This window comes from Malurus melanocephalus, unplaced genomic scaffold (genome assembly GCF_030028575.1).
Source record: "Malurus melanocephalus ecotype Western Australia unplaced genomic scaffold, MMel_1.1 scaffold_881, whole genome shotgun sequence".
NCBI lineage: Eukaryota > Metazoa > Chordata > Aves > Passeriformes > Maluridae > Malurus > Malurus melanocephalus.
Window position 1 is genome coordinate 113,417 of NW_026624113.1, and position 18,158 is coordinate 131,574.

The window sequence follows — 18,158 nt, forward strand, 5'->3', positions numbered from 1 at the left end:
AAAAAAAACAACAGAAAAAAGCCAAGTGCCAGCCTGGAGAGTATTAACTGGTATTTACCGGCTGATTTGTCACTATTTCGGCCACACTTACTGTGTCTTGTCCAATCTCAGGCCAGAAACCAGAGCACCTATTTTCTACTTCATCTCTGGGGACTTCAGGCTGTGTTTGAAGCCCACCCAGGTCTCCAGGGTGGCTCCAGGTTCATTGGGAGCTGGCTGTGGTGCAGGACATATTCCCAGGCAGAGCTCCTTATGCTGGAATCAGGCTGGCTGCTACATCTAAGGGCATTTCTGGTATTTTAGTACACCACATTATTAATCCRCCCTCTTCTGAATTTTCAGTTGCCCAGCGCATCAAGGAGCTTGTGGATCTGAAAAACAAGAAGATCTCAAAATCCAGGAAAAAGAGGAAACAAAACACAGAGGATGAAGGTAAGGGGAGGCACAGGGACCCAAGAGAGAGGTCTGCACTGACTTTAGACAGGCAGCAATGCTGAGTTCTGCTGAAAATCAGACAACTTCTTTAAGAGCAGAGACTTGGATTTGGGAAAATTTATCTGGTGCGTGACTGGTGTGCAAGGTTAGGCCAGAGCATGGATCAGCAATGTGAGTGGCAGCTGGGCAGGGGCCTTTCAGTCACAGTTGTGTGAGTTTTGTGGGGGATTTTAATTTGGATGCAGACCTGGGGCTGTAATTCAACTGATCTGTGCATGCCATGGAGTTTCCTAGGGCTTATTCCGGTGTTAAAAGCCGTATGAGGCAGTGCATTGAAGAGAACCTGTCTCAGTTGTATTCATGGATTTTGTGAATCACTGCCTAAGCTGAGGCCCTTCAGGGAGGGTGCTGGTACCTGGTGAAGGACTCTGCCTTTTTCTCTCCAGAACTGGCTTCCCTTGCCCACGCTTTCCAAGCTCTGCAGCCCAGGGCTTGCACTGGCATCTGTACACAATGAAAAGGAGCTCATGCATTGCTCTGGACTCAGTTTAACTCCTGGCTGTAGGATAACCCTTTATCTGGCCAAAGTCTTGCTAGACAAAATCCATTTAATTTTTTATTTTGCTTTCAGGAAACTTGAGTTAACCCTGTGAATTCCTCTCAGGCAGCAGCTGATATAAAGTGGTTTCAAGTGTTTTTAKTCTGTGAGAGTTGGAGTCCAGCTTCCTGCATTCCTGAGCCCTCCCTGACACAAGCTGCTCCCTGTGGTGGCTTGTCTGTGTCATTGCTGTGTCCCCTGTGTCACAAGGCAGYTGCAAATCAGGGCAGGGGCTCAGGACAACCCTGGGTTGAAGCTCCTGCATGAACAGTGTTCATTGTTTATCTGTCTCTGGCAGGATTCAGAGCAGAGACCTGAAATTGCACAGATGGATTACATTTCTGGAAYGGATATGTGTTTTTTTCTCTCCTGTTCAGACCCAGGAGAATTCATGCCATTCTGAGCCTTTGAAAATTCATTTTGCTTGTGCTCAGAGGGACTTAGACATCTTTATGGGACAACTCCATGGAGATTGCTCTGTGCAGGRCATGCTGCCTGTGGGCTGAGCAGGCTGTTCTGTGTAATTATATGTCTATATAGCATGTGCTGGAGATGTGCTTTGGAAAACAGGTAGTTTTTACCTAAAAASAAACATTAAATTTAAAATTAAAAAAACAAAACCAAATATCAGCAATTGGAATCCTTGTAGGTCTCTTCCAATTCCGGATATTCTGTGTAGCCTCTGATACATAGTTATATATACATGAAATATTATGAAAACAGTGTGCCAGGATAACTTTATAAAGTTTCCAGAAAGTCAGCTGTGCCTGTGTGRCCTCAAGGGGGGCTCTGGTGACAGGTCACACATTCTGTTCCCTTCCATAGAATTGCAGAATCATTCAGGTTGAAAAAAAAATCCGCTAAGGTAACCAACTGTTCCCACAGCATTGCCAAGAGCACCACTAAACCATGTCCCCAGGTGCCACATACATATGATTTTTTAATACTTCTAGGGGTGGCAGTTCCACCACTGCCCTGGGCAGCCTGTGTTCCAATGCCTAATTACCCTTGCAATGAATAAACTTTCTCTTATATCCAATCTAAATGTTCTCTTATGTCCAATCTAAATGTCCCCTGGCACAGCTTGAGGCTGTTTCCTCTTGTCCTGTGCTGGAGCCTGTCTGCCCTCTGGCCAGGGGCTGCTCTGGCAGGGATCAGGCTATGAGCTGTTCAGTTGGGGTTCAGCAGAGGAGGCAGCAGGGCTGACAGCTCACTCAGAACAGCATTTTCACAATGACTGATAACTCTGAGGACTTCTTCTAGAGCCTGACCTCAGAACTACACCTGAAGTAAGGGGAAATCTTACAGAACATGCCAGATTCTATCTGCTGCTGGCTAGAAAGGTCAGGTTTTCCCCTGGAACAYCTACTTCTGTTTGACCAGCCCTGCTTGCCAGTTGTATGAGGGGTGGGTRGGATGCAGCTCCCTGAAGCTGCAAGGCTTTGTGAGAAGTTCCTAAGTGGCTCTGAAATATTAAGATGCTTATGGATGATGTAGCAGCAATTTAGCAGAGAAATCTATAAGGAAATCAAATGTACTGACCTCAGTCAGAACTGAATAGAAGATAARTAGGCAGCTATCTAAGTCTTTCTGTGAAAAGTTGAGTTGAAGCAGTGATTCTCCACATATATGCACATACTCCATCCTGTCCAGAAACTCATCGGTKAGTAACCATTGACCATCTGACATACACCCAAAGAAAGAATTCTGAGAGCTCCCACACATAACTTCTGCAGTCTTCATCTTCTAGCTTAATTCCCTGTGAGTAAATGAAATATGAATGTGGTGCGAGTTCTTCTCATTCATCAATAACCTGTTGAAAGGCAGAAGAATAACAGGTAGAAATAAATGCTGTGTTTTCAGAAGGATTGCCTGCTGATCCTGCAGGAATGTAAGCTAGTCTTTGGGTTTATACAAAGAGACAAATCATGAGCTCTCAGCTCAGTGTTGATACAAAATTATTCAGGACTTTGAAAATGAAAGGTGCAAAGGGATCTGACAAGGGTGAGGAACAGAGCAGTCAAGCAGCAGAGAATATTGTGYCACCAAAAGCCAAGTTTTTTACATGGAGGAAAGATCCCTGACTGCAAGTGCAGGTGRAGGTCCTGATTGAGCTGTTTTGAGGAGGGAAGGGCATTTTCCAGCTCATATATGAATTTCCAGAAACACATACATGTTGCTGGGAAGTGATCAGAAACCAAAACAAGGATTGGGAGCTTGAATGAAAGGGACAGAGAGCAAAGCAGCTGGAGTTGGTTTAAGTTGTGCTGTACCCACTCTCTGTCCTGCCCAGGGTCTCTCCAAGACTGATGAGTGAGGCAGGAAAGGTGGCATGTGAGCTGGACCTCRAGGAGGGAAGAGGGGAGAAGGTCAACAGGATGAAAGAAACTTAAGGCTACCTGGGGAAAGCAAGAGGAAAATTTCTCACATTGTACCATAGCAGCAGAACTAAAAGCTGGCCTGGTTTTGGTATTGGGCAGCAGGCTCAGGAATACTCTGTCCTGAAGCATAGAATAAAATCCTGAAGGGTTGGCAAAGCAGGGTGGTGTGCAGGTCCTGAGCATAAAGAGGTTTAGGAAGAAATGGGGCAAACACAAGAAGGGAAGTCTGTCTGTTGATGGTTAATGGTCCACGTGCAGCACTGCCTTAGTGTATTGCCCACTGCTGTTAGCTGGGAGCTCTTTTAAGCAGGATGCTAATTCTTCAGACATCCTGTTTCTTATCTTGGTGACAGGTGCAGATTGCTGGCTTATCTTGCTGATGAACACAGTATTTCCCATATAGAGAATCATGATCAAGGAGCATTGTTAGGATGCAGAAGGAAGMACTGGTGGTGTGAGAAAGACAAGTTAAGCAGTGCTGTAAAATGGGGATGCCTGGATGGATCTGAGTCAGGAAAGCAGCACTGCTGGTGCCCAAGCCCAGCTGAGCTACTCAGGAGCATCAATCCCTGTTCTACAGAGTGCAGAGAGATGGGATCCTGGTCTGACAGACTGCTCTGGCTGTACCAGGCTGAAGTCCAAGAAGCTGTGGTAGATCAGAGAAATATCCAGACAACAACTTCTCTAGTGCTAAAATACACATCTCATGGCCAGGTCCTGAATCCACACTGCTGCATTTTAAAGATTYTTTTTCAGGAAAGCATTTTAGTCTGTTCAGAAGGTATGTTCCTGCATGTGTCCTGTCTGGATTTTGACTTTTTCTAAAAGGAGGGAYTCTTTTAGATGCTGTTCACATTCTAGACTGGGATATGGAGAAATATTTTCCTTTGAAAAGTATTTTTCACTGTGTGGTCTGCTGGTAGTCACCTGTTCCTGAGCTCMTGAGGCTCCTGTGATACCACACGGAATAACCAATCATCTTGGATTTCTCAGACTCATGATGTGCTCACAGAAACGGAATTGCCTTCAGGCTCAGCCCTTTCCAGGTGGTGCAGACAAAGCTGCTGGGCCCTACTCCAAGAGGAGGGAGCTGTGGAGGGGATATCTGGCCCACACGTAGGGAGACCTGAGCGTGCATGATGAGCTCAGTGCTAGGAGTCAGTCTCTAGCTGAGCCTTCTAAAAGTGGCAGATGGTTGGGACAGGTTGCTGGTTTGGAAAAGCTTAGGCTAAAGCTAAATTCTGCTCTTCTCCCTCACATTYCTTCCTGCAGCTCAGCGTGTGCCTCCCTGCTTCTCCGTGTCTCTCTCCATCCCACTTTGAACGTGCCCCAGAGCCAGGAGTGCTTTGTGTCAGGGCAGATTCCTTCCACTCTGGAGCAGGGAGGCTGTGTGGTGGGAGCCACTGGTCAGTGCCCACCAGGGCGAGTGCTGCTCACCCTGTTCCTCAGGGCTCCTACTACTTTTTTGGCCATTCAGGTCTGTGAGCAGTAACTCCTCCAGCCTCTTGTGCATGTAGCAAGTTCATTTTTCAGTTGCTTCAGACTTGGTCTCCTTCATGTATGACCCCAAGAGGCCCCTTTGGATCAGAGGCTGCAGCATGGTTATCACAGGAGCAGGAGGCCTTGCTGTGGAAAGTGCTGCATGTAGGTTTTAGGCTTTTCCCAGAGCCAGGGAGCTTCCTGRGTAAATACAAAACAGGCTCCAAGGAAATGTGTCTGACTGCTGCTTATGCATCAGCCATGCAGGCTCTGCAAGACACCAGTTCCTTTGCAAACATTGTTAAGCTTCTGGGGTGATTATGGGTGTCACGGTCTAATTACAGTGTGAAAAAACATTTCCTATTATTAGTTTGAATGTGCTGCCTCCTGCATAATTGCTGGAATGCAGAGACACAGTCCAGCCTCTTTCCCTTCCCCTCTGAGAAGGGTGATGCCTTTCTTCGGGGTGTGTCTCACATTGGACAGCAGAAGCTGTAACTTGGGATGGTGAAGCATCGCAGGGCAGCTCATTGGGTTTGTTCCCTTTAATCCTTAGACATTTACCATTATGTCATGGCTAGGATTAGCAGGATTTTTGCTTACAGTGAATATTTTGCTTTAGATTCCCAAGAGAGAAATTCCTAAAACTGGCTTTCCTTCCCATTGCCTGTGGGAGATGGAAATGGTGTTGTACCTCCTCTGGTGTGGCTCCAGTGGTGTGGAGAGGCTCTGCTCCGTGAGGCAGATTGATGGAGTCAGGGGGTGCTTGTTTCATGAAGAGGAGCCAAGGACTGTAGCTTGTCTGCTACATATCTTCCACCCCTGGGAACTGTTCTGCTTAGGAAGAGTTTGTCCTCCCCCTGCACTGAGAGGATTTGAAGACTTCCAAGCTCCTAGCCAGTGTACCTAAGCTATAAGAGGTGTTTAAAAGTCAGATGTCAAACACAGTATCTGACCAGAATGTAGACTTTCAAAGGCACAAGTATTTGAACTGTGCTGCAAGCTTTGGGCCTGGCAGGGAATCAAATAGGGCAGATCTATTCACTGCTTTCAGCCAGCAGTCTGGGTTTTACTTRAACAAGAACAAAAGGCCAATGATTTTGGAAAAACTCTCCCAGCAATCAGTGCTCTGTCATTGCAAACATTTCTCTTGGTGTCACGGGGGGATTAGCTCTGTGAATTGTGGCTGTACTTGCCTTCAGAGTTCACTGAACCAAGCACAAGCAGAGCAGCTGCTCTTGTGGAGGACAGCAGCTTTTGAGGTTCCCAAGCTTTGGTGTGTCCCATTTCCCTTGTCTTGTAGAGCATGCCTGAGCTGCACAGTACAAGCTGGGGTTGGAAAAGGTTGCAGGCGGGAATAKGAGGAGGTCTTTGGGAAGATGAGATCTCATCGCCTCTCCTTGTGACCTGAGGTCATTGTTAGTGCTGGTGCCTCTCTGTCCCCACATACTTTTCTGTGCTGCTCCTCTCTTACAAGCAAAGGAACTGAAGTTCTTGAACTATAAACAATTGGTCTAATTCACTCTGAAACCTTCCCTGACAGAAGGCTGACTGTGTGCTCTGTGGTTGTGGTCTGGCAGGGTGTAATTACCTGGCCCTCTGTCCATGAGGTGCCTGACCCTGGCCATGCCCACCAGGTGTGTACCCAGGCTGTGAATGCAGAATGGGTGCCATGCAGAATGGGTGCCATGCAGAATGGGTGCCATGCAGAATGGGTGCCATGCAGAATTGGTGCCATGCAGAATGGAGTCAGGGTGGGGCAGGTGCACTCCAGGTGAAGGAGGAGAGCTGGAGACCTGCAGGAGCAAAGCTAGGAGGTGCAGAGCTGTGAGCCTTCACTCAGGAGATGAATATTTCCAAGCCCAAGCACTGGTTGGCACYGACACTGCCTGCCATGGGACTGGGAGGCTTCAGGGTGCTTGGTGTGAGTTTTGTCAGTCCTGCCCTGCTGCAAGGGCCGTGCAGGGAGGGGGCTGTTTGTGCTGCTATGAGCTGCTGTGCTGGAGCTCTCCAAAGGGCTCCACTGTGGGGTGCATGGTGCTGTGGACTGACTGCTCATTTCCTCTTTCCCACCAGGTCTGCCCATTAGCACCTTTGCCAAGTACTGCTACAGGAAACTCCAGAAAGTAGCTGTCACTGGAGGCAAAAAGGTGAGCAGCTGTCCTGGCTGCAGGGCCTGGGGCTGCCTGGGGGGCACTCTGCTTCCTGGGCCCCTGAGCAGTGGTCTGGGGGCTCTGGAGGTCAGCACTCATTCAGTGATGGAAAACGGTGATAGAGTGAGTGGGAGAGGCTTGCTCAGAGTACAGCTCCTCATGAATGTGTCAGAGAGGGCAGCTGCCTGTGTCCCGCCATCCTCCTGGCAGACAGTAGTGCCTGCTGTGCTGGCAGCTGCATGGCTGGGTGCTTTCTGACCCGAGGAACAGAGACAAACCCAACATTTACCTGTCTCTAGTGTAAAAGGACCTGTCTATGCAGGGGATGCCTATCACTTCATTTCCTCAGGTGAGGCAAGTCACCATTTGCCACTGAGAGCTTGTATGGGCTGGATCTGGCAGCTGGATTRCTGCAGAGTTGTTCATTCCCAGTTCAAACAGCCACACAGCAGAGATGGCTGGTGCAGAGGGGAATCTGCTCTGTGTTATCTGAAAATATTCCTCCCTTCYCTCTGCATGCTTCTGAGTGAAATGAAAACGGGTAGGTGGCCTCAGCCTGTCAGTTCTAGGTGCCCAAGCCAGATCTGGTCATCAGGGTTTTTTTGCAAATTCTTCTGGGGCCTCCCTGCCATCCGAACTTCATGTACAGCAAACAAATAGCTGAAATACCTTGAGAGGGGTGAAGGCTTCTGKCATYCCAGCAGGGGCAGGACTAACACATGGCACACAACTGCAGCCCTGGGCACTACCCCTTCTCGGTGGAGCTTCCCCCAGTCACATTCCCCACTTGGCCACAGGATCAGTGCTGAAAGCCACCATGCTGGGCAGCCTGTTGCACTGTGACAGCTCTGTGCTTCTCCAAACTGCTGCCTCGGGATATTCAAAGCCCCTTTCAGGTGTTGGTGTTTGTCAGAAGCAACAGGTACTAATGCCCACTTTTCAGAGATTTAGCACCTCTGAGAGCAAAGCTTTCCCTGGAGTTGGAAATAGCTGGAATTCCCATCTCCAAAGGGCTGTTTTTCACCTGTCCCCTGGCTGAGCACTCTCCTGGTGCAGGGCTGGGATACAGGTACCCTCTGCTGACCTCACTGTGGCCCGGGCTGGGCTGGTCTCTGCTCCATCCTCACTTCTGGTGGAGCTACAGCTGGACCAGTGCCCTCACTGAGCAAAACACAGCAACAGAATCTCTGCAAAACCAGCCCAAACTCTCCAAAGTGGCCTGCTCTGCTCCTCTTGGGCCTGATGAGTAGAGCCACCCCTGATTTTAGGTGGCAGAACAAGAACTGTGCCACCAGGAGTCTGGTGAGGTGACCATGTGCACAGTCAGCCCTCTCTGTCCTGGTCACTCACYGTCCCCACCCCCAGGTCACTCTTTCTCTGTGGGCTGGCTGTGTCATGTGTTCACTGAGCTTTTCTGTGTCCTCAGGGCCTCCGCAAACCAACAGTGGAAGAGATAGCACATGCCAGGAATGCCATYGTCACGCCATCGCTCTTCGGCAGCTCCCTGGAGGAGATCATGCTGCGGCAGCAGGACATGTACCCRGGGAACAAGCTGCCCTGGGTGCAGACACAGCTATCGCAGCAGGTGCTGGCCYTGGGAGGGGAACAGACAGAGGGCATTTTCAGGTGAGTTTTTGGGGTGCTGTGCTACTTCTGAGCCACCCACATGTCAGTCCTCAAAGCCACGGAGTCAAGATTTATCTCCACATGCTTCCTCTTCCCTGAGAGAAGCACTTTGCTGTGGACTGGACAGAACCTGACTTTCCCCAGGTTCAGGAATCACCTCTTGAAGTAGCATTAGTCTGTTTACATGTGTTAGCACAGAGGGGGCTGGTGTAGGCGTGACTTAACCACRTAGACAGTTCATCCCCAGGCAGGGCAGTGAGCTTTCATCAGATTTGGCAGTGGTGGCTGGTCAGTGTAGGGGAGAGAGGAACTCGGGGGTCCTGGCAGAGCACCTCATCTAGTGCAGCACATCAGCGTTGGTGTTGCACAAGACAGGAGGTGTTGAGAGGCACAGAATCTGTGTGGTGAATGAACACAGGGGATTCTGCTTTGGGTTTGCTTTCTCTTTGCTGTTTTTTTTTGTGTGGGGAGTTTTGTTTTGCATCTAAGATTTGTATTAGTTTTTCAGTAGCTAAACTTGATTTAAGGTAGCCATTAAAAGGCTCAACTTTGCCTTATAAGGGTATATTTTTTACATATATGTGTATATATATGTATATTTTTTACATATATGTGTATATATATATGTATATTTTTTACATATATGTGTATATATATGTATATTTACATATATATATATTTAGCCAGAGATGCCACTCATCTTTGGTCTGAACAGGCTTCAGAGAAGCCTGGTTATAGAAAATAATCACTCCTGAGGACAGCGATAGTTGATACCTCAGCTAGTGGGAACCCCACTTTAAGACTGTGTATAAAAATAGGCACCCTCTTCTCTCTGAGGAGTTGCCACTGGTGCTGAGGTCTTCTCCCTGCTCCCTTCTCCCTGCTCCCGTCCCCCTGAGGCCCCAGCAGCAGCTTTGGAGCCATGCTTTGCTGGCCAGCTGCCCCACCAAGCACATTCTCASTCTCACACACAAGCTCACTCTCAAAAGGCCCTTTTTTGTGTCTCTGTTTGCAGGATACCTGGTGACATAGATGAAGTCAATGCATTGAAATTGCAGGTGGATCAATGGAGAATCCCAAGCAGTCTCAGTGACCCCAACATCCCAGGTACAGGAATGTGGCAGGTGTGTTGCTGCAGACTCAGCCATGGTGCAGTGTGGAGGGGCCAGGTGCAGTTCAGTGGTGTGCTGCTACTTGGAAATGTACAGATGCTGTCTGCACTGACTGGGATTTTATTCTGTGTCTTTTCACTGCCTCTCCAAACATTGCCCATACAAAAAACACTGTGAGTGAGGAGGAACCTCTCACTCTGATGCAATAAGGCTGTGCARGGTGGGCAGAGTGGTGGGAGTCCTTCAGGTCTCATTGTCCTCTTCTTTAGGCAGCCCCAGAGCTGCTTCCTGGAGGAGCAGGTAGGTAGCAGCCAGTGTTTCCCACTACCTGGCCAGTTTGGCTGCTGGAGCATTTCAGAGCTGAATTAAGGTGAAGCAGCTCAAGCACAGMATCCCTTTTCTGCCGTCTGTCTCACTGCCAAGTTACCTGTGAAGGGGGTGGGGAAGTGACCGSAACTGTTCTCATGCATCTGCTTTCTGCTCAGCCTCTCTCCTCAAGCTCTGGTATCGGGAGCTGGAGGAGCCTGTGATCCCCCAGCAGTTCTACAAAGAGTGTATCAGCAACTATGAGAACCCCGATGCTGCCGTGGCTGTGGTGCAGCTTTTGCCAGAGCTCAACAGACTGGTGCTGTGTTATCTCATACACTTCCTGCAGGTAGGGAGCCCCCACAGCCCTGCACTGGGGCCAGAAGCATGTGAAGCACAGTTAATGGGACATCAGCAGGGTTTTAGGACCATTTATGTGTATTTAAGGTGGGATTGATGGGGGGGGGGGGTGGAATCTGCTGGCCTTGTCCCTTATGGGAGCAATAAACCCTGTTCCTGATCCTTGCAGAGTCTGGGTCCAATTTCCTGTTTACCAAGACTGCTTCTCTGTGAAGAGAAGTGCTCTTCCCTGGGGATGTGTGGCTCTTGGGGCACTGTCCTTAAGGCAGGCTTTATCTCTGCTCCTCACACCTTTTCTTGGGCTGCATGTTTGGACTCCTTTGCCCTTTTCCACTGCTCCATCTGATGTGTTTTTGCTATTTGCAGATCTTTGCTCAGCCATCAAACGTGGGTAGAACAAAGATGGATGTGAATAACCTGGCCATGGTGATGGCCCCCAACTGCCTGCGCTGCCAGTCCGACGACCCTCGCGTTATCTTTGAGAACACGCGCAAAGAAATGTCTTTTCTCCGCATGCTGATAGTGCACTTAGACACGAGCTTCGTTGAAGGGCTGGTTTGAGCCACTGCCCCCAGGGTGCAAAATGTTGCTCTGGATTGCTAGATACCTTAAGTCTTCTCCCCTCCATGTAGGTTTCTTCCATTGTCCTTGCTGTCCACACCCTGGGTTAGCCCTTGAGCATCTCCCAGCATATGACCCCAAGGACTGGACATTTCTGGAAGGCTTGGTTCTGTCAGCACCAGGAAATCCTCGGGCTTGCCAGGTCAGCTTCAGCAGCTCCTAGTCTTCTAGTATGTGTCAGAGAGGGGCAGCCCTCTTCCTGAGAGTTACACCATTGGTTGCTCAGGGCTGTGACATGTGTGAGGAACTGCTACATGAGGCAATGAGATTCTCCATTTCCCTTCTGGAGGCAGMGTTGGCTTCAGGTAGGAGAACATCACTCCTGTGCTGTGGCATTAGCTGGTCCTAGGGAGAWGCTGCCTCATTGGGGATAATCCTACTGCTATGGGGACAGTCTGGTTCACCTCTGCACTGTTGGCTGGAGGTGTGAGGGTTATTCTGACATCCCCCATAATGCTGTTGGTAGAGGGCTGTGAAGGTGGAGAGCTGTGCAGCAGCATGTRGGACCAGCCCTGTGCTGAGCACACCCCCACACCTTGGTGCTAGGCACAACAGGAAGGCCACACACCTGACAACAAACAGGTAAACAACCACTTCAGCATCTTCTTAATGAGGGCCATATCCTCTGGAGGGGTGACGCCAGTGGCCTTGCAGCTCCTTTTTGCTATGGACAGCRTGAGCTGACACCAGCTTTGCTTAGGAGTGCCTGAGCCCATGCTCAGAGCAGCTTTCACAGCTCCAGCACCCCCTTCCTGGGATCACATCCTTCCCAGACCTCTCTACCAGGAACTGAATAYCAGTTTGGCCCACCATTCTGGTTCAGCGCAGGTCTAAAAAAACCTGAGAAAGCTCCCAACAGTCAGAAGTGCTCCTATGCTCAAATGTGCCCTTCCAGGCAGAGCAGCAGCAATGCATTGAGAAATGCTGGTACTGTGTGTAGTCAGCTGTGGTACCTATGCTCTTCCTTTGAGGTGTTTCCCTTGCTGGAGGCAGGTGTGCTGCAAAGAGGTGTGTTTTGGGATTACTGAYGCAGTGCTGAGTCTGCCAGTAGCATCCAAGGTTGCAATTGTGTTTCTGCATCCCACTCTCTTTTCAGTGGGGATCTGGGATCTTCCTCTCCAGACTGTATGGATGCTGAGCCCTGCCAAGAATGAGGTTTAGAGCTGATGCCTGAATCAGTACCAGTGTGAGCACGAGGTGTTATGTGCAGAGTGTCCCAAGCCTGCTGACTTGCTTGGGGCTGTGTGAGAGGGTTCCCAGAGCCTGTGTTCAGATAGGTTTGGATGAACTCCAGAGCAGGAATTGTCTGTGCCCAGCTGAATAAAGATTCCTTGTACCAGATGCTTCTGTGGGCCAGGAAGTCTTGCTCCCATGTCAGGATTAGCTCTGTCAAACATTTCCCCTCAAATGTGCCAGCATCTGTTTCACRTACACACCCATCCCACACTTCARTGCCACTTGGCTTGCTCTGGCATTYTACAGTGCTGAACAACTTGTTCTTCAGATGTGGAGCTACTGCCCCAGAAATGTAGAGAGAGGCAGAGGTTACCAGCTCTGCCATGCTGTCCTGAGATTTGAATCGCTGAACAGGCTCGGGGTGTCCTGTTCCCCTCCAAGATCTGGAGCAGCCATGTGACACCTGCCTTCCTCTTGGGGCTGCAGGTGTCTGTGCCTGTGTCAGGCTTCACCTGCAGCCCCTGCAGAGGTGATCCATGTTACTCCTTGCACTTAGCTGTGGCAGTCAATCAAAGCATAGGCATTTGCTGCTAAGACAAGTGAGTGCTTCTGGCCAGGGCTGTGAAACACCCTGAAAAAARGACACTGGGATATTACTGTCTTTGTCAACAGATTTGTAAATACCAATCAGTAATGTAGCCTTTCCTCCATTCTAATAGTAATAAATACAATTTMCATGGTTGTCTCTTTTGTGAATTGTCTTTTTTGTGAATTTCTGAAGCACACTTACRTCTGCTTGCACATTTCAGCCTGAATGTCAATGCCCATGATAAGATTTGGGAATCAGCATGAAGTAAGCACTTGGAAGCCGTACTYTGGGCTGATTCTGTTGTTCTTCATTCTAAGGCAGCTACTGAGGGACACTGAATGAATCTTGGAAGAGAATGAGTTGAAACATATAAGACGATACTGCTTTACATACATCTTCTGGAGCCTTTCAGTCTCATAAAGATATGACAGAAGTTTATGGATAGCTGGAGGGTAAGAGATGGATGTTCTGCTTGTGTCCCTCCTCTAGCAKCTGGGAGTGCTGCAGGTGGGCTGCAGGAGGTGGCCACATAGGCATCCTGTGCATGGTCCCCTGTGTGACAAGATGTGGTCAATTGTGCTGTTAAACTGATCTAATGGGGACATTTTCATGTTCAGACTGGAGCAATCTCTTATTATTTCTCCACTGGTAGTCCAAGGAASTGCTGGGAGCAATCTGTTGGTGCTCCAAACTGGTGCTGTTTGCACAGTGTGGTGGGGCTGCAGGGCATTTGCTGGCTGTGCCACTCAGCCACACAGGAATCAGTTTCTGCCCAGGCTCTGGCTCATGCTGCTGGTGCTCTGGGGGTGATCACTGTCCTGTCAGACTGGGAAAAGCTGGTCCACTTCAAAGGCAAGGAGGGCTGCTGTGTCATACCAGCTGGCCAAATCACTGGGTCTTCCCACCAGTCTGGCTGGCAGAAKGGCTGTTGGTAGCCTGTATGACAAGTGAGATCAGAAGGAAGACCAGGAACATTGTAATCTCATATAGCCCTTTCCTAGGGGGATGTCTGCAGCCCAATTTCTGAGTGTTCCCCAAAGTTTTGCTGTGAAATGCGCTGATTTTGGCCAAATCAGAAAAGCCCACAAATCAAATGCTTCAGCTCAAGCTCTAAGACTTAGGCTTATTCCTGTAGTCACCACGGCCTGGTACCTGCATCAYGTAAAAAAGTGATAGCCAGAGCAGCAGCTGGGCTTGGAACAAGCTTGTGSTTTGTTCTGGGCTTCCATGAACAGTGCACTTGGGCCCTGTGCCAGAGGGCTGCTTGGACACAGCTCGTGTTTCTGGCTCCTTGTGAAGAGGCACRAGTGGCTTGTCCATGACTTGCTGCYKGTTGTGAGAGTGTRGTGTGTCCCAATGTGGCCAGCACTCTGGCCATGCTCTTGCTGTTGSTGTTGGATTTCTGACTGGTTTGAGTCTCCTTTTCAAAGAGCCTTGCAAGAGCTTTTTGCTGTGTCTGCGAATGGAAGTGATAAAAACAATTCCAACAGCTGCTGGTGGCAGCTAATAGACACTGTGCCCTCAGATGTGCTGCCCATGTGGCACCTCGGCTCCTGAAGAGCTTGGGCAGATGTTGGGGATCACAGGTGGGTTTTGGACCTGTCTGTAGGTTCAGCTTGAGATAGAGGAAGGGCATAGATTTGGCAGTTGCCTGATGTTTTACAGGACAGGGCAACCCCAAGGCCACCCCTCCTGGTAGAGAAGTTTTYTGCTGTCTCTCCTCCCCTTGCAAATGTGAAGGGTCTCTCTGCCCTTACCCACCAGAGATACTCCATTTCTCTCTCAAACCAGAGAAGACCAGAGATTCTGCCACCTCCTCAAAACTCATGGGTAGTGGGATGCCAGTTTTTAGCATAATTCTCMTGCAGATTTTTAGTCTAATCCTTACATGGAGCTTTGCTGAATCAGCCCTGYGGGAAGGCAGAGACCAGAGGAACGGGCAGGCCTGCATTGGGAGCCCTGCAGCACTCCTGTCCTGACCCTGGTTTGATGTGCACACAGCACTGGTTTGATGTGGGTGCAGAAAGATTCAGCAGAACTGGCTCGTGGAGACAGTGCCGAGCTGGGGCTGTGCAAAGCAGGGCTCTGGCTCTGGAACACCCCTGGACTGTCTGCAGGACACCCACCAACAGTAAGATGGGAAAAGCTGATGTAGCTGCTGAGGTTGCTGCTTTTAGAGCTCCTGTTGTCCTACACCATTCATGGCAAATGGTGGAGAGAACTGGGTGTGGGTACTGTGGGCTGGTGAAACCAGCTCAGACATTTGTCAYCCTATGATGAGGGAATAGGAAAGAGCATGGTTGTTCTAAGTGAGGTGGACCACAYAGGGACCCTGCCAGAGTTGAGCACTTACAGGTGGCCATGCAGGAAAGCTTTTGGGACACATGGAGTCGCTCATCAGCTGTACTGCTCCTTCCAAAGCAGGGGACACGAGCTGAGGACTCTGTCCAAGCCACAGTGATTTGAACCTCCATCTCCCACCCCAGCCTCCGCCTGGACCTTCCTCTGTCTCACCATGTAAACTATCCATTTTGTCTGAAGTGCTTAATGTTTGCTGGTATCATAAAGGGAGCTTGTGTCTGAGGACTGGAAGACTGTGTGACCTCAGCTGTCAGGGCTGGGTGCTGGCAGGGATCGAGGCTCAAAGCTTTGAAGGTGTTCAGATGCTCAAGGCTGCTCTCAATAGCTGTAGCTTCTCTCAAAAGAGAACTAGTGGGTTATGTCAGCTCATCTCTGCTTGCAGACACATTTCCTCCATCCCCTCAGTGCCACTCTGATCTTTTGCTCAGATCAYGTGCAAGGCAGGAGACGGGTGGGTGGTGAGGGATGTAGAGGGTATGGAATGGAGGAGGGAGGGGGGCCATCCCTTTTCAGTGAACTGCTGGATTGCTGCAGCTGYGATGTTCAGTTTCCCTGAAATGACCTGGCCTTGGTGCCTGCTGGGGAAGACRAGGGCACTGAAACTACAAAGAGTTCCCAAATACTAGGCTAGGATGTGCCCTGGTGGGTGCTCCCTCCCCACTCTGGGCATGTCAGCCAGACTTTGTAACCCCAGGAACCACAGAAAGACCTGTAGAGCCTTGTCTGTAGGTGGACAGCCCCAGAAGGGATGAGAAGGTGAAGAATCTACCGCCTTCTCCCTTCTCCCAGCTAAATCAGCAGGGCTGTCTGGGTGCAGTGATGTAGAAGGGCCTGCTTGTTTGTGTGTCCCTCCCAGCCAGTCCCTGCATGGGGCTGTGCCAGCTCTGGCCAAGGGCACAGCTGAGGGTGCTGATGGTTCACTGGGCCTGCTCCTTGCAGGCATTGCCCTGCCACGAGTGCAATTGTCACTGCTGGCATGTGGGGCTGCCAGCCACCACGGGCAGTGCTGGAGCTGCTGAGCTCAGGGCCAGCTCCCCAACAGCACCACTACAGCCAGGCCCTTGAGGGGAAGGAGCTGAAGGACATCTCACTGGGAACTTCCTCCATCTCTCAGAAACATTGCCTCATCACAGACCCATGCCCTTGGGTCTCTGCCKGAGCTGGGTCAGCCATTTCTGTGATGATGTGGATCCTGGTCCCAGCCCATACACTGACTTCCTCCCCTGACCTGCCTCATCACTGTGGGATTTTTTGGTGCTCATCTGGTCACTGTCACTGTCCCTTCTTTGCTCCCATTTACCACTGGCCTGTCCTGTGCTGGGTAGGGCAGTGCCCTGCCAGCTCAGTTCCTGCTCACCTGTCCTGTCACAGTTTCTGTTGCTCCCTGACAGTGAGTCCTGTGGATTACACAGCTCTGCTCATGCTGAGCATAAATAAAGCTTTAAAGGTGAGACCTGAACTCCTTCCCACAGAAAGCACAGAAGGTCCCAACCCATCCTTCCACTCGCCCAACAGCAAAGCTTGCTAAACAAGACAAAAATGCTGGCTACTCCTTGCTTCCCTATCTCAAATTCCCTATAAAATCTGGTCTCAGCATGACAGAGGCTGAAGAAGGGAAGATAGGACAGGTTACAGAAGGGAAAATATCCAGAGACAGTATGGTCTGGCTTGAAGAAAGCACAAACGAGGCCTTGGAAATAAACTCTTTGTTGCCAGCACAAGGATGTGGTCTGTGTTTATTGTATAGGGGCTATTCAGCTCTCTAGTCACAAACCTTGCTTGCCTCAGATGAGCTTTGGGCACTCTGGCCTGGACTGGAGGGATGGGCTGTTGGGAAAACTATGGGTCCATGGAAGGGAAAGTATCCTCAGTAGCAAAGCTTTCCTTTCCGCCTCGGGACGTGGGTGGCCTTTGAAAATTCTCTTTGGGCACTGGTGCAGGCCCAGCTTGACTGATCCGTTCTAATACTGAGTCAGCRATATGATTTGCCATGGTCCTTATATCCAAAGTATTGGCGAAGGCTGTTGACTCTCGGCTCACAGATGCCCTGGGAAATCCTTGTCCTGCTTTCGTGCTCTGCCTTGGAAGTGTCCGGGATGGCTGCACTTGTCTGTTGGAGAAATTTTCCCCAGGAGGCTTTAGGATTTCAGTGTACTCAGAGCTAGTGTCTTGTTCAAACTGAGAAGTTACAAGGGTTTCCAAGGTGCGGTGAACACTCTCAACAAGTTCTCCGGTGAGTTTGTCAAGGGAAGCCTGTGAAAGTGCTCTGTCCAYAGTGGCTGTTTTTATGTCCTTGGATTTGTCTGCTTGGGTGGCTCTTCCATCAATTGATTGCTGTTTCTGCTTGGCTGCCCTCCCTGKCTCAGAAGCTTTGGATGTGCTGGATGCCAGACGCTCCCCCAAGATCTCCAACACTGTGGCTACAAGCTCTTTCGCCATTACTTCCATTTTCTGACGGTGATCTAGAGAAGTGTCCGAATATTCTACTTTCATGCAGCTGCCTARAAGTCTTCTTCTGATTCCCTGGGCAGTCCTCTGTAAAAAGCTGACTTTCTGATTCCCAGGAATCTTCAGCCTCTCCAACACTCTGTGCACCACAATCTCAGCCAGCTCKTCAAGCTTCTTGGCTTCTGCTGCAGTTGGTTGCTCCAACGCAACATCTGACAGGCTATTGGCAATGCTATCTGACTTCTGGGCGTCAGCAGGTGTGCTGACCCTCCTGGGCAGCTCGGCATCCTCCTGGTCCAGCTCGGCATCCTCCTGGTCCAGCTCAGCTCCGGAGTAAGTATAGCTCTCATCCAAAGCTAATCCCCTTTTTCTGAATCCCCTTGATTTTCTGCTCTTGGTTTTTTTAGACTGCAGCCACCACTTCCCCTGGCAGGAAGCGTGAGCGGTTCCCTGCAGTTTGGGGCCATCCTTTAATTTGGCCAGGGGTGACAGAAGCCCAGCCTGAAAGGTGAT

At 49.9% G+C, this 18,158-nt stretch overlaps 2 protein-coding genes across 3 annotated transcripts in view; one reads left to right on the plus strand and one right to left on the minus strand.

Moving 5' to 3' along the window:
- The window catches only part of LOC130585383 (rho GTPase-activating protein 39-like), a 58,482-nt gene extending 45,476 nt beyond the window's left edge, over window positions 1–13,006 (plus strand). Inside the window, exons 5-10 of the mRNA XM_057385849.1 lie at window positions 343–432; window positions 6,970–7,043; window positions 8,473–8,672; window positions 9,688–9,779; window positions 10,270–10,439; window positions 10,817–13,006. Coding sequence (XP_057241832.1) covers window positions 343–432; window positions 6,970–7,043; window positions 8,473–8,672; window positions 9,688–9,779; window positions 10,270–10,439; window positions 10,817–11,011 — 821 coding nt within the window. The 3' untranslated portion in view covers window positions 11,012–13,006. The remainder of the gene's footprint in view (window positions 1–342; window positions 433–6,969; window positions 7,044–8,472; window positions 8,673–9,687; window positions 9,780–10,269; window positions 10,440–10,816) is intronic.
- Window positions 13,007–16,914: 3,908 nt separating this feature from the next.
- Window positions 16,915–18,158, minus strand: part of FSIP2 (fibrous sheath interacting protein 2) — an 8,069-nt gene continuing 6,825 nt past the window's right edge. For both annotated transcript variants that reach the window (XM_057385858.1, XM_057385857.1), the window contains exon 6: window positions 16,915–18,146. In XM_057385858.1, coding sequence (XP_057241841.1) covers window positions 17,037–18,146 — 1,110 coding nt within the window. In that variant the 3' untranslated portion in view covers window positions 16,915–17,036. The remainder of the gene's footprint in view (window positions 18,147–18,158) is intronic.